This window comes from Phyllostomus discolor, chromosome 1 (assembly GCF_004126475.2).
Source record: "Phyllostomus discolor isolate MPI-MPIP mPhyDis1 chromosome 1, mPhyDis1.pri.v3, whole genome shotgun sequence".
Lineage (NCBI taxonomy): Eukaryota > Metazoa > Chordata > Mammalia > Chiroptera > Phyllostomidae > Phyllostomus > Phyllostomus discolor.
The window spans coordinates 167,008,053-167,024,485 of NC_040903.2; the positions used below are offsets into that span (position 1 = coordinate 167,008,053).

A 16,433-nucleotide genomic window follows, 5' to 3' on the forward strand; every position below is an offset into this window, starting at 1 on the left:
TATGAGGTGTATTTGTTGTCACATCAGAAATATATTGCTTTACAATGAAAAAATAAGCTTTTCATGCAGAAACATTTTAGTTACTCCACCCAAACTTTGAAATAAGATATTCAGTCAGTCAGTAAAGATTCAGCTCTCATTCATTAGTTCATACTATATAAGAGTGCTTGAGAAATACATTTCTAAGTATCTTTGAATCATTTTCTCCTCTTCTTCTTTCCAACTCAGCTCATCATCTAAACCACCTAAGGTAAATTCTTTCCTATTTTTATGTAAAATTGATGAGTGAATATTTGGATCCTTGTGATATAGGGCATAATATTTGGGTACCTGACCTGCTTACAGCCCCTTTCTGAACAAATAGACTAGAGGCAGTACTTAAGCATAGGTGGCTATCCTTAAGGATAACACAATAACTGCAGTTGATTAGACCCAAAGCTAGCAAATGACCTCATAAGCAGGTGAGTGAGCCCATGACCCGAGTTTTGGCTAAGAGTGGTGCCCTGGGGCCCAGTAACTGGCCAATACCAAAAGAGACTTCTTTTAGGGAGTTTGAATGAGACACCTGCTGTGAAAGTCTATTTCATTGTTATTGACAACCAGGAACAGTAGCAAAATAGATAGCCACTGAGCAGCAGAGCACTAGAATTGGTAGCAGTGAAAGTCTACTATTGTTGATAAGATGAAATAAGCAGATCGCTGGAGTTACGTCATTTCCATAATGATACCCCAGGTCTCCACTGCCTGGCTAGATGGTTATTGAGACTATGTCCTTTTCTTCTAATGACCTGCCATCTGTATATCCACAATAGATACTCCTTATTTGAAATAACATGAGAATGTTCCTTAAAATCTTAAAAAGCCCAGAGTAGTGCTTCTTAAATTTTAAAATGAATACATATCTTCTGAGGAGCTTGTTAAAATGCAGATTCTAATTCCGTAGGTCTGGGGTGTTGCCTCAGATTCTGCAATTTATATAAATTTATATAAGATCGTTCAAATATTTGTAGAAGTCAGTTATGGAAAACTAGTTTTGAATTTGCAGTTTCCATTCATAGTAGAGGTAATCAAAAGCATTGTTGTCACAGAACACTTCCTTATGCAAGATAGGCACTGTGAGAGATATGTGGCACCCGTGACTTGACTTAGAGCTGATTCTTTTAGTCATTTAGTAGGCAGACAAGTGTTACATGGAAAACACCAGAAAATTGGTATTGTTAAGGCAGGACTGGGATGACCTTTGTCACTTGGGGGATGACAGATCAAAATATGGTGCAGCTTTGCAAACATCTAATCATTATTACCCATAAACATTGGCATAGATAGAGGATTTTGAATAATTACAGCTAATACTCTGCTTTTGCTCAGGAAGGATTTAACACACTCTTGCCTGTCCTCATCTGACATTAATTACACAATGTTTGAAGGTAGGGAACAGCTGCTGGAAAATACACAGCAAAGAATGAGGGGTGTGAATGTGTCTTGTTCTTTGCTGCCAATTGTCAATCTGCTGAGGAAGAACATCCAGAATTCATCCCTCCTTCCCAAAATAGATTGTCTAAACATGTTTAGGGACAGCAGTGAGATAGAAAACATTTCCCTTAACTATGCATTTTATGTGTATTCAGCATGACTCTTCTAGGAAGTTGAATTTTCTATAGCATTGGACTAGTCTATTCTTAAAACTTAAATTTTTTTCTGGTGACAATTTTAAAGGAAGTCATTTCAATAAAGAGATGGGTTTTACTAAGGTGTCTACATTTATTTAAAAGTATTAAAGAGATAACCCATATTTTAACAATAGAAGCTTTTTTTCTATAGGTGAAAAGAAAGTGAAAACTTTCTATGACTTTGTTACAAAGTTCTTTGATAACTAAACTTAAAAAAAAATTAAAGTTTTTCTACTAATCTTCTGACCAAGAAGAGAGAAATTAAATTGGTTCCATAATCCTTTTCCTATTGCCCCAACTGGACTGGCCTTGTTTTCTTTATGTCCACTTTTAACTGCTTTATACATTTTAATGTACATTTGGTTTATTATAATGTTTGCATTTGCTAGTTTTAATGATGTTAAGGCACATGCTGTTGTTTTGGGTTCTTACCCTTCACAGCAGCCATGTTGGAAATGAGCAGTAACTTCCCACAGATGCTCACATAAATGGATAGCCTTGGGTATTCTTAAGTAAAAAATGAAAGTAACAATCATTACTTAATTTCTGGTATCTCTATAACATTATTGAGGGAAATTTAAAGTGGAGCCAGTACTCTAATAGAGAAGCACTTTTGAAAATTTTAATTTCAGCTTTCTGAGTTGTGAATAAGAGCTTCTTTTATGGTTACATTAATTTAATAGGAATCAAATAATTATTAAAAGAAATTTTGGCCATGATTAAAATTGTCATTTTAAATGACTTATTGGAAATAAAATCTAATAAAGAGAGATAATGTGGAAAAAATTTAAAGTGACATGTAACCACCATGAGGCAATTCGATTGGTCAAGCCTCAGCCTCAGGTTTCTGCATATGGACTGATTCAAAGGAAATGTGCAGCCATCCTCTGGCACCAACTTCCGCAAACACATTGCTGCAGTAATTGCCTTCCACTCATTCCCTTGTAACGTGGCTTCTAATTCTTCTTTACAAGAAATGTTCTTGCAGAAGCCAAATCCAGCGGCCTTTTCTCATTCTGCCTATTGCTTAATCTTTCCATTGCATTTTAGGTGGTAACCGCATATTTGTTTCATTTTATTTTTAGCATTCTAAATATTATAAAAGTAAATATGTATTCTTTGTAGTGAATTGGAACATACAGATTTTAAAAATCAGGTGTGATAACTAGGGGTAACATTTTAGTGGTATATTTCCTGGCTTTTAAATATACTTTTACACTTTGTACATTTTTACCCTTTAGTTGGGGTCAGAAGTAGGAATCATTCTTACATAATAATCAGATGTGGCTTGCTTTTACAATACCTGCTTACAGAGGACATCACCCACTTCCATGGTGCCCTTTAGATATTTCTAGGAGTCCCTAGAGCTGTCTCTCTGGTACTTAGAAACAGTGAGGTATCCACCTCTTTCCTACTCTGGAGAACACTGACATTGGCTCTTCAGAGACATTGAACTAACTATCAGAGTAGGGCTGATCTCCAAAAGCAGAGAGATGGGGAAAAGACCAGGAAAATGATTTTTAAAATCCAGATTAGTTATATTTATATCAGATAAAATCAACAAACCAAAATTTGTTATTGGAGATAGATTATTAATAATAATAAATAGTTTCATTTTAGCAATATTTAAACTTTATTACCTTCTACCACATTGCAACACCAAGATCCTTATTTTTGTTCACATGTTAAAATATCTGAAGTCAGAAGGCATTTATAGTCACAGTCAGATAAGTGGCAGGAGCAATGTGATTATCATTGTTTGAATATTCACATCAAAACTTGGAGAATGGACCCTGGGCCCTGGTGTGGCTCAGTGAATTGAGTGCCGGTCTGCAAACCAAAAGGTCACCAGTTCCACTCCCAGTCAGGGCACATGCCTGGGCTGCAGGCCGGGTCCCTAGTTAGGGGTGTGCGAGAGGCAACTGATTGATGTATCTCTTGCACATCAATGTTTCTCACCTTCTCTTTCTCCCTCCCTCTCCTTCTCTCTCTAAAAATAAATAAATAGAATCTTTAAAAAAAACTTGCAGAATGGGTGTCAGAAGCATGAAAGTGAATTCTGGAGAAAATAGTAGAGCACTCTTTGTAAGTGCCACACAACCAACACTAGACAGTACTAAAGAAATCACTGCATAGAGATGGATGGACCTCTATGATACATAGAAGAAAAGTGATTCAAACAAGTCAAATGGAACACATATGAGGAATAACTTATACATAATGAAACTCACCTATTTTAAATGTATAGTTAATGAGTTTTGGCACTTAGGTAGGATCATGTATCCACCACCACAATCAAGATATAGAACAGTTCCAACAACTAAAAGTTCCTTGTGGCTCTTTCCAGTCAAGGCCGTCCTTCCTCCTCCAATTCCATGCAGCCATCCAGCTGCTTTCTTTCAGTCACTATGGTTTGCCTTCTGCAGATTTTAATATTAATGGAATAATATAGTACAACTATTTTCAACCTTTTTATCTCATGTCACACTTAACTACTAAAATTCTGCAGCACACCAAAAAGCATATTTTTTTGCCTATCTGACAAAAAAAAAGAGGTATAGTTTTGATTCATTCACACCGGACAGCTATTGTTGTTTTGGCTGTTGTTATTTTTTAATTTGATAATCTAAGGGAAAAGAGGTCAGTGTCTCAGACTAAATAGTCAATTATTGCATGTTTTAAAAATTCTTGGGACACCAGTTTAAAATCACTGGTATAATATATAGCCTTTTGTGTTTGACATGTTTTTATTTGTTGGGTAATTACCTAGAATACTGTGTTGAATTGTAAGTATATGTCTAACTTTATAAAGCACTACCAAATTGATTTTTATTTGGTCTGAAGTGTGGATCAAGGTTAAATTCTTTCTTGATCCAGCAATATTTGTTTAAAAGCTAATCCTGTGGCCCCACTGAATGTGTTTGTAACTTTGTACCTTTTAAAAACTGTGTGGGTCTGCTTCTGGACCCTCTTCTCTTCCATCGGTCCATGTGACTACATTTTTTTTGTCAGTACTACACTGTCTTGACTGTCAGTACACTGTCAGTACTACACTGTCTTGATTACTGTAGTCTTACAATCAAGTATTGTGAGTCCTGCAGCACTGCTCTTCTTTTTCAAACTTGTTTTGCCTAGCCTCATTCCTTTGCCACTCCATATACATTTTAGAATCAGCTTGTTAATTTCTACAAAAATCCTGCTGGGATGTTTGGAAGGAATTGACATCTTCAAATTATAGTCTCCTAATCCACAAACATAGAATATCTTTCCATTTATTTAAAATTCTTTGTATCCTTCATCAGTGTTTTGCAGTTTTCAGCATTTAGATTTTGTACATATTTTGGTAGATTTATGTGTATACCTAAGCATTTCATGGTTTTTTTTGGTGCTATTATAAATAGTACTGCATTTTAAATTTTAATTTTCAGTTGTTCATTGCTAGTCTATAGAACTACAATTATATTTTGTATATTGACCTTGTATTTTAAAACTTTGCTAGATTCACTAAATAGTCCCATGGATTTTTTTTTTTTGGTAGATTCTTTGGAACTTTCCAAATAAGCAATCATGTCATCTGTGAAGAGAGACTATTTTATTTCCTCCTTTCCAAGATCAATTGACTGATCACCTATTGCACAGGATAAAATCTTCAGTCCTTCAGTATGATTATGAATAAGAATGGTGAGAGTGGGAATCCCTGTCTTGATCCCCACATTAGGGGAAAGCATTTGATTTTTCATCATTAAATTTGTTAGATGTAGGCTTTTGAATATGCTCTTTATCAGGTTGAAGAAGTTCTCTTCTATTCCCAGCTTGATGAGCAACCAATTCTTTAAAAAAACAAAACTCCACAGTGTAGACATTATTATCAGTAGTAGGAATTTTAGAGAAATGATTTATTTAGACCTACATACATGCTTACCATTTTATTTGTTTACCATTCTTTTAGCATCTCAAAGAGTTCCTCTGCCATTATTTTATTTCTTCCTGAAGTACATTTTTTAGAAGTCCCTTTAGTATGTGTATGCGGTTGGTAAATCTTGTAGGTTGTATGTATCTGTAGATATTTTTATTTCATTCTCACTCCTGCAATGTAGTATTAGTGAGTTAGTGCACAGTCCTATACTGAAATTATTTTCTTTAATCCCTTTGAAGAGAAAATAAAATCCCCTCATTATAAAATTGATTAAGATGGAATTTTTCAATTGTGTATAGAGAAAAGTGGGCTTATTGTGAAAAATTAAAGAAATGAGTCATCTGAGTCTGTCTAGCTGATTGGCTAGCAGCTCTAGTGGTCTGATTCTATAATTAAAGTCTTTGCTCATCCTGGTTGTGGTTTGGCACCACTTGGTGATGGCTGTCTGCTTCAAAATAAATGGCAATGGTGCCAATTCTGGATCCTGTTTCATTGGCTACAGTGGCATTTATAGTAATCTATTTATCTGGGACCACGTTAGTCACTCTAATCAAAGGAGATAGGCTGGAAAACTACTGGCACCAAAGGGCTTACCCTCTGCCTCCCTGTTTCCTAATGTAGGGTGCTTACGTTTTCCTCACCCAGCCTTTCCCTTTCCTCCGTGTCCTCTAATCCATTCACTCAGAAGAGAAAAGTTTATCCCACCCAATTTGAAAATGAGGGCAAGACAGAAGGCAGCTAATCATTAATGATTAAGAGGTGATTAATCACCAATCACATTTAATCTAAATTCTCATTATAATGGAGCTTATTATTATGAGATTTCACTCATTATTTTACTATTGTCTGGCTTCCATTGTTGCTATTAAAACATCTGCTTTTAGTCTAATCGTTTCTTTGTAGGTTGTCTTTTTTTTCTCTCTAGCTGCTTTAAAGATCTCTTTTTCTTTGGTGCTTGAATTTTATGACAGGTCTCAAAAGAGCTTCTTAAATTTATCTTCCTTGTGATACTTTGTGCTTCTTGAATCTGTGCATTCATGTCTTTTTGAAAATCTGGAAAATTTTCAGCAATTAGCTTTTGTAGTATTGCTTTTGATTTCTTAACATCTATCTTTGAAGTCTGATTATTGCTATGTAAGTCCTTTTAAGCTTAATTTCTATAATTGTTTGACATTTCTTTCATATTTTTCATTTTATTTTATTTTTTAAAGGTTTATTTTTTATTTAGCTGCCTCTTGTGTGTGTCTCAACTGGGGATCTGATGGAGCTCACAACCCTGGAGGGTGCTCTGACCAGGAAATCAACTGGCGGCCCTTGGTTATGGGACAACGCTCCAACCAACTGAGCCACGCCAGCCAAGGCTCTTTCATATATCTTACACTCTTATCATTCTCTCTTCATTCTGGGTAGTTTTCTTAGATAGTTTACAAATTTCCTGTGTGTAATCTGCCATTCAACCCATCTACTAACTTCACATTTTAACAAATATATGTTTAATGTCTAAAAGTTAATGTCATTTGATTACTTGGCACATCTGCTTGTTCATTTCTGATAGTCTCTGTTGCTTGCTTATCATTATGATTCTGGCCTTTATTTCTTTAAATATTTTCTAGGTATTCTACATTTCACAGCTAATAAAATTTTAAATCTAATTTTGTTGAGGTTTTGTGTTGCCACCATTCAAGGCCTGACAGGTTCACGGTATTTGGGCAGACAGAAGAATATTCACGGAGCTCTTGGGATGTCTGACATGCCTCTATTCGAGGGTGGGCGATCCACGCACACTGCAAGCTGCATGTCCTGCTGCTTGTCATCTGTCCCCCTGTGTGGCACCTGTCCCCTAGCGTGGCCCTTGCCCCCCAGTGTGGCACCCAGCTGGGAGTCATTACCCACTGAAATACTAAAGACAAACAAAGCCAGCAGGGTGCCTACAGATCTTATGCAACAGAGCTTCATACTACTCGTGCGAGCCCACCCAAGGCTAGGGGAACAGTTTGTCGGACCCAGTCTGTAGGCTATAAGGACACTGCTTATCAGGCCCATTCTCAAGGTTATGGGAAACTGCTTCCCTTAGTTGCCCAGATACCTGGGTAAGGAAGCCAGACTGCCTTCGTTTACCGTACAGGGTTCTAAATATTATTTCTTTTGATTTCTCACTCACTGTGGCTTGCTTCCTTTATGCCTGGTCATTTTTGATAATAAACTCACACATTCTTTTTTTTTAAGATTTTACTTATTTATTTTTAGAGAGGGAAGGGAGGGAGACAGAGAGAGAGAAACATCAATGTGCGGTTGCTGGGGGTCATGGCCTGCAACCCAGGCATGTACCCTGGCTGGGAATCGAACCTGCGACACTTTGGTTCGCAACCTGCGCTCAATCCACTGAGCTACGCCAGCCAGGGCCTATAAACTCACACATTCTTGATCAAAATCCAGAAATCTGGTGGACTTAATTAGAGATATTTTTGTCAGAAAAAGATTTGTGTTTGATTCTGCTCGGAGCCATGGGCGCTACTAATTTAGAACTACATGGGCTTTTTTCAGTGAACCTAGTAGCTGGGAGCAAGGATGTCAGGCTCAGCTCTATCATGACACTGTTGACCTAAGCCTTGTTTTCTGAGCACAGTTCTTTTATGGGCATTTTCTCAGGTTAATCCTTCCTTTTGTTCTTAATTGCCTTTTGAAGAATCAATTTTGTTTACTTTAGGGAGCTGGAGGGGCTCAGGAGGACACAGAAATTTTCCTACTTCAAGTTCAGTAATGCGTATATATGTGTATGTATTATGTATTATACTTTGTATAATATATAGCATGTATTATGTAATATTTCTGTCCTACTGCTCTCTTTAAGCTTAAATTGCTCTCCTTTGTCTCATTGCCTAAGGTGGAACTTTAGATTTTTGATTTTAGATTTTACTTCTTTTGTAAAATATGCACTTAGTACTAAGCATTCTTGTCTAAGCATTGCTTTCACTGCACCCCACAAGGTTAGAAAAATTGTATTTTCATTTAATTTAAAGTGTTTTTAAATTTTCCTTGAGACTTTTTCTTTGGTCCATGTATTATTTAGAAGTGTATGTTTAATCTCCAAATATTTTGGGATTTTTCCAGCTATTTTTCTGTTACTGATTTCTAGTTTAATTCTACTGTGACCTGAGAACATAGTTTGTATGATTTGTGTTATAGATTGAGTTGTGTCCCCCGCCCCCCGCAAACATATATGCATCTATAAATCACCACCACTCCAACCTGTGAATATGAACTTACTTGGAGATAGGGTCTTTGCAGATGTAATTGAGGTAAGGTGAGATCAATAGGGTGGGTCTGTAGAGCGAGTGCCTGGAAATAAGTGTTTTTATTGTAATATAAATGCCTGTTTTAAGCTTGTGTTGGTGGAACATCCATTCCAAAGACAACCATCTTGAATAAACATATTATCAGCTGGATGACACACCTACTTACTAAACAACTAGTTAAGCAGCCAGTCCTCCCCCATCTATAAACTTCTCCTCTTAGAAAGGCCTGGATAATCTAGACAACTAACTGTTTGGGTGACTATAGTTTTTCCTTCCTGCACCCTAATTCCCAACTTTTAAAATTCACCAAAAAAGTGAACCCACAAAACCCAAGACACCCCACCCTTGACCTCAATAAAGGCAGAACCCAAGGTTTGTGCTTTGTCTCTCTACCTTGGACCTCTCTGTGTGGCCTTTGGACTTGCCATGCATCTATCTTTCAGGACTTGTGAGTAACAAACCTTGTCTCATCAGAGTTCCTTGATGGTTGTTGCTGAGATGCATCTTACAATCACAGTAAGAACCATAAGGTCCAGTCCAGCCACAACACTGGCTCTGGTTGGGGAAATGTCTGGGGTGGGGGAGTGGAGGGGCATGTTTGTGGGGGCTGGCCACAAGTAATAAGAGCCCAGGTGAGTGCCCCTAGTCATTCCTAGCCAATACCATCACTATCCATAAGCTGAGACTGACGTGAAAACAGAGTCCTAAGCCAAATTGACTGGAGTCTTTATGAGAAAAAATGTAAAGACACACAGGGAGAACCTATGTTTATTATAGAGGCAGAGACTGGAATGATGCAACTGTAAGCCAAGAATGCCAAAGAGTGACAGCCATCAGCAGAAGCTAGGAATAGACAGGTAATATTCTCCCTTACAGGTTTTCAAGGGGAACATGTTTCTGCCAATACCTTGATTTTGGACTTCTTGCCCCCAAAATGGAGACAATATATTTATTTCCTGTTAGGCCACCCAGTTTGTGGTATTTTGTGATAGCAGCCAGAAAAAGTGAACAGAATTTCAATTCTTCTAAATTTATTAATATGCCCTTTATGGCCCAGAATGTGGTATATCTTGGTGAATGTTCCATGTGACCTTGAGAAAAATGTGTATTCTGCTGTTGTTGGGTGGACTGTTTGCTAAATGTCAATTAGATCAAGTTGATAGTACTGTTCAGGACAATTATATCCTCACTGATTTTCTGTTGGCTTGAACTGTCAACTAGTGAAAGAGAGGTGTTGAAGTATCCAAATATATTAGTGGATTTATTTATATCTTTTGCCTTCCTATTAGGTTTTGTCTCATGTGTTATGATACTCATTTTTAGGATACACATTAAGGATTGTTATGTCTTCTTGGAGAATTGACCTCTTTATCATTATATAATGCTCCTCTTTGTCACTGATAATTTTCCTTGTTCTAAAGTCATTTTTTTTAATTAACAGTCACTCCATATTTTTTTTGAATTGGTATGGTGTAGTTTTCTATTTCTCTTGGCTTTTTCATTTTAATAATTTATTTATTTTTAATGTTTGAACAACTTGATTGATATTTTTCACAAACCTAAAATTCGCCCATATAAAGAATACTATTCATTGACTTTTAGTACAATATATTCACAAAAATGTGCAACCATTAACACAATTTTAGAACATTTTCATTAACGCCCTCCCTCCTACCACCCACCACACACACACACACACACACACACACACACAACCTCCTTGGAATCACTTAGCCAATCCCCTATCATCTGCCAGGGCTAGACAGCCACTAATCTAATCTAATCTGTCCCTATAGATTTGCCCATTCTGGACATTTTATATGATCTGCAGCCATATTTGAATGGAATGAGTTTTTTTGTGTGAATTGTTTCTTTCACATATCATATTCTCAAAGTTTTATTCATATTGTAGTATTGTCAGTACTTTATTCCTTTTTGTTGCTGAATAATATTCTGTTGTATGAATATACCACTTTTTATTTACCCATTATAGTTTATGATTGGTTATTTTCACATTTTGGCTATTCTGAACAATGCTGCTATAAATATTTGTGTACAACTTTTAAAAAAGATTTTATTTATTTATTTTTAGAGAGAAGGGAAGGGAGGGAGAAAGAAACATCAATGTGTGGTTGCCTCTCAAGCACCCCCTACTGGGGACCTGGCTTGCGATCCAGGCATATGCCCTGACTGGGAATCAAACCAGCAACCCTTTGGTTCATTGGCCTGCACTCAGTTAACTGAGCCACACCAGCCAGGGCTGTGTACAACTTTTTGTATGGGGAATAAGTTTTCATTTTTCTCAGGTATTTACCTAGGGGTAGGTTGCTAGATCATGTTGTAACTCTGTGAAAACTTTTGAGGAATTACCAGACTGTTTTCTACAGTGCCTGTATAATTTTATGTTCCCATCAACAGTATATGAAAGTTTGAATTTCTGCATATCCTCCCCAATACCTGTTAGTGCCTGTCTTTTTTGATTACTGTATAGTCATCTTGGTGAGTATGAAGTGGTATCTCGCTACGATTTTGATTTTCATTTCCTTGAAGACTAATGAGATTGAGCAACTTTTCATGTGTTTTTGGTTATTTATATACCTTTGGAGTAATGCCTATCCATGATGCTTACCCCAAAATTACTTGGGTTATTTATCTTTTTGAGTTTTAGTAGCTCTTTACATATTTTAGATGTAAGTCTCTTATCAAACATAAGATTTTCAAAAATTTCTGCCCCTTCTGTAGTCTGTCCTTTCACTTTATTTATGGTATCCTTTGAAACAAATGTTTTTAATTTTGTTGTGGGGGTGTTTTTTTTTTTGGTGTCATATTGAATAAATCATTACCTAACTCAAAATGGTGGAAAACTTATACTTATGTTTTCTTCGAAGAGCTTTATAATTTTGGCTCTTAAAGTTAGGTTTTTGGTCCATTTTGAGTCAGTTTTTGTACATAGTGTAAGATAAGGGTCCAACTTCATTCTTTTACATGTGGATGTCTATTTATCATAGTACCATTTGTTGAAAAGACTATTCTTTCCCATCTAACAGTGTTAGCTGAAGATTAATTGACCCTAAATGTGAAGGTTTACTCTGGAGTTTATTACCCCCCAATTGGAACTTTGACTGTTTATTGTGTTCCAGGCACAAGCCTAAGTACATTTCATTTATTCTTCATATCAACTGAGATGGGCACTATTCTTACTACCGTTTTACAGATGAAGTAGTTGAGATACAGAGTGCTTTGTCCAAGACTGCATGGCTAGTAAGTAACACAACCAGGACATAAACTTAGGCCTAATGACTTGAGAGTCTGAGCTCTGACACATACTATAAATAATTGTAAGAAACCAGAACTTAGAATTCTGCTGACGAGTTCATTTTAAACAAAACGGGGGAGGTCGGTTGGTCACTAACTTTTGAGAAACACAGCAGAATAGGGGCTTTCCTATCTTGCTCCCACCAAGTACGAGAAATGGACCCGACTTCTTTAGTTGAAACCCCTCCATGCTAACTTAAGAATTTACTTATCTTTTCGTCGTTCTAAAAAGTAAACTTTATTGAAGTCTTATTCATCCACAATAAAATACAACTTTAAATGTACAATTTGTTGATTTTTAACAAATTTATACATTATACAACTACCAGTACAATCAAAATATAAAATTTTTCTATTATCCCAAAAAGTGTCTTTGCGTCACCCAAGTCCTATTAAGGTCTTATCACGGTCAATCCCCCTTGCCCCACCACTTGAGAGTTTATCAGTCAGTGCAGCACATTGGCTTCTTAGGTTTGAGGCAGCACGGGGTGTTGTTAGCATTGAACTTGCGGAGAGGAATAGAAGTCAAAACGCCGGCGGCGACACGCACCTGCCCCAGCCCTCCCTCGGCTCTGAGTTAAGAGCGCCTCAGTGAGTGAAGTACACGCCTGGGGCGTCAGGATGCCGGAGAGAAGGTAGCTCTCGCGGTAAGTTACGTCGTTGCCTCGGTAACGGCGTCTTGGTCGTGAAAGATGGCGGGGCGAGGTCTTGGGCTCAGGGTCAGTTCAACTCCAAACTCCTGGGAACGAATAGGTTTGGAGGAGGCGGTGGCGAGGCGGCAGGGACAGGGACGCCGAATCTCTCTTAACTTGGGGTCTGAAAGTCTCCGTCTGTTTTACAGAGACGGACTGTTTCAGGGACTCCACTCCCGCCACGCATTCAGCAACCTGCTAAACCTCGACGAGACTTCCTCGCCAAGGAGGAAGAATATAAGTAAGAAATTTGACGGTTCACTTTTTCCCTATTTCTTTTACTTAAGTGAGACTGCTTACAAGTACTGTTACCCGTGGCTGGGTCCTTGGGACCACGCACTGCCCAGCAGTCTCTTCCATCTTGAGCTCGCCTTCGTCCTAGGTGTTTGAAGTGGGTGAAAATTTAATTTAACCCAAGCAAAACTGTTCATCAGTAAGATGATATTATTAGACGTGGTTTTGATAGCAGGAATTTCCACGAGTAGTGCAGTTTCTAGTTTAAGGAATTCCATTTAATTCCAACTTCCTCGAGTTTATGTCTGTGTAAATTTCTTTTAGGCTTTGTTTCTAAATTGAAAGCCTATTTCTCAGGGCATTTGGAATTACTCTTCTTGCCCACATTTGGTGAAGTTGGGAGGATTTCCTTTCTTTATCTGATGAGCGAAATTACAAACTGTCCTGACAACATGGGCTTTCATTCTTGGACAATTTCACTCTTCATGCCTCAGTTTTCACACAGATGCCAAGAGTAATCTTTTAATTTGATCATGTCATTTCCTTGCCTAAAACTTTGTAGTGGTTTCATGTTGAAGTTTAAAAGCTCTGTCAGATCTGGCTCTTGCGTCTTGTTGGATCTTGTGCTCTCTCCAGCCTAACTGACCCTTCAGTTCCTGGAGCCTTTCCCTTCTCTTTCCTTGAAGGCCGTCAGTCACACAGGCCTTCTACGTGTCACGCTTAGAGTGGCCTTCCTCGACTATGCTAAATAGGCTCTTCTGTTACTCTTTTTTTTATGGGCTTACTAATTTTTCTTTGCATTTAGCATAACGTTACAAAAAATTAGTTTGTTAGTTTACTTTTTGTTTTTTCCCGCCGTTGGATCATGAATCCCACAAGGTCTAAGAGCATGTCTTTTATTTACCATTGTATATATGCTTACAAAAAATTTGTATTTTAACAGTTCACTGTCTTTCTAAACTAATTTAATTTAAAATTTGGAACACATTCTGGCAGTTCTTTAAATAGTTAAAAAAGACTTACCATGTAATTTGTACTTCAAATTAAAAGCATAGTTAAAGTCAAAACTGATATGTACTCTCTTTAGATGAATGAGACACATGCCCCTTTGCCACAGCATGTAGAAACATAATCATTCCTATCCAATGAAATGGGTTTGTTATTCCCATGAGGACTGTATTTAAGCAACAGATCTGTTGTCCATGTCCATATACCATTCTGATTCAACTGTGCTCAACCTAAAACACTTATTTTTATCACCATACACCAGATAGCACTAATCAGGTGTATTGTTTAGGTTAATTTGTTTGTTTATTTAAGGGTATATTTTGCACCTGGCTCTGGCTGTCATTAGGGATATGGTCCTGCTTAAAGGCAGGCATCTAAAGGAGCTATTCTATTTTAGCAAAAGTTGTTTTGTGGTAAAGGCAACCAGGTGTTACTCATTCTGTAACCTGTACTCTGCAGTGTACAAATTAGAGGCATTTCAACAGAGTAGTTTTAAGCTCTGACTGAAGCTTGTACATCACTTTTGCACCATGGAGAAGAGTAAAATGTCTGGCTATTCTTTTTTTTATTGTGGAAAAATTGGAATACAATATTATATGTATTTCAGATGTCCAGTATTATGATTCATTATTTGTATACATTACATTGATCACCACTGTAAGTCTTAATCACTCTCTCCCAGCCCCTGCCTATCTGCTCTTTGCATCTATGAGTTTTTGTTTGTTGCTTTGTTTTGTTTTTCTTTTTCTTTTGGATTCCAACATAGAAGTGAAATCATGGTGTTTGTCTTTGGTCATTTTTATATGCAAGAATATGAATTCATAGCACAGTATTTTGCCACTTATTATTTTGATGGTAAGCATATTGTGATGTCTTTTCAATTAGCTAAACACAGGACTTCCCAGGGATTTCAATCCAGAATTGGAGGAGATAATCCCTGAGGGGATAGAACACGCTGTTAAGAAATATGTGTTAAGGAACACGCTGATCATCAAAGTCAATAGATTTTACAAGCTTCATGTATATATCATTAGACCAGAGAGCTAAACAAATAAGATTATATGACATTTGTTTTAATTGGTCTTGATAACTGGTAGGGCAGACCTCCACAACACCCCCCACCTACCAACCTCCTGCCTATAATGCCAATTACATTGTATTTATAGATTAATTTGCAGAGAACTGACATCTTTATGCTATTGAATCTTCCTTTCCACAAATTTGGTACATCTCCATTTACATATGGGTGTTTTGGTGTCTGTTAATAGTATTTTATCATATTACTACATAAAAGTCTTGCATATATAATTTTTCAAGGATCCTATAGGTTTTGTTACTATATGAATGGCTTTTTTCCCCTACTATATTTTCTAATTGGCCAGATATGTAGGAACATTGACTTTTTTATATTGATCCTAATACCTATCTGTATAGATACAGATCATCAGCTCTGCTTACCTTTTTTTTTTCTTTTTTTTTTTTAAGTTGTGTCATGGCTATTGTTACAGTGAAAGGGTACAAACCAAAATCAGCAATGGGAAAAGGTGCATGGAGGGAAGTCTGGGGAAAACCAGTCAAAAGCTTCTTAGAGTCCTCTCTTGGAGGTTTTTAAAAAAATCATGAATGAATATTGGCTTTTTTCAAATGCTTTTTCTGCATTAATTTATATTTTTCTTTTTTTAGTTTGTTAATGTGATGATTACATTAATTGATTTTGAATGTTGAACCAGCCTTGTATACTTGGAGTAAATCCTGCTTGTTCATGGTATATGATTCTTTTTATACATTGTTGGATTTCATTTACTAACATTTTGTTAAGGATCTTTGCATCTATATCATGGTACTGATCTGTACTTTTCTTGTAATGTCTTTGTCTGGTTTTGGTATTATCTTTATTCTGGCCTCATAGAATTAGTTAGGAAATATTCCTTCTGCTTCTAGTCTCTGAAAGAGATTGTACAGTATTGGTATCATTTCCTTCTTAAATATTCGGTGTGGTTCACCAGTTAAAGTGTCCGGTCTTGTGCTTTCTACTTTGGAAGTTTTATAATTATTGAATTAATTACTTTAATAGATATAGGCTTTTTCATATTATCTGTTTCTCCATGTGTGAGTTTGATAGTTTGTATCTTTCAAGGAATTGATCTATTTTATCTAAGTCAATCACATTTGAGCGCATAAAGTTGTTCATAGTATTCCTTTCATTATTCTATAGGCCATGGGATCAGTAGTGATGGTTTTTCTTTAGTTTGTAATGTTAGTATTTTGTGTGTTCTCTCTTTCTTTCTTCATTAGCCTAGCT

The 16,433-nt window shown here is 36.7% G+C and overlaps 1 protein-coding gene across 2 annotated transcripts in view; it reads left to right on the top strand.

Annotated features, from left to right (window-relative positions):
- The first annotated feature begins 12,846 nt into the window (after positions 1–12,846).
- Positions 12,847–16,433, top strand: part of TEX9 (testis expressed 9) — a 49,646-nt gene continuing 46,059 nt past the window's right edge. For both annotated transcript variants that reach the window (XM_028507946.2, XM_036033918.1), the window contains exons 1-2: positions 12,847–12,916; positions 13,039–13,130. In XM_028507946.2, coding sequence (XP_028363747.1) covers positions 12,890–12,916; positions 13,039–13,130 — 119 coding nt within the window. In that variant the 5' untranslated portion in view covers positions 12,847–12,889. The remainder of the gene's footprint in view (positions 12,917–13,038; positions 13,131–16,433) is intronic.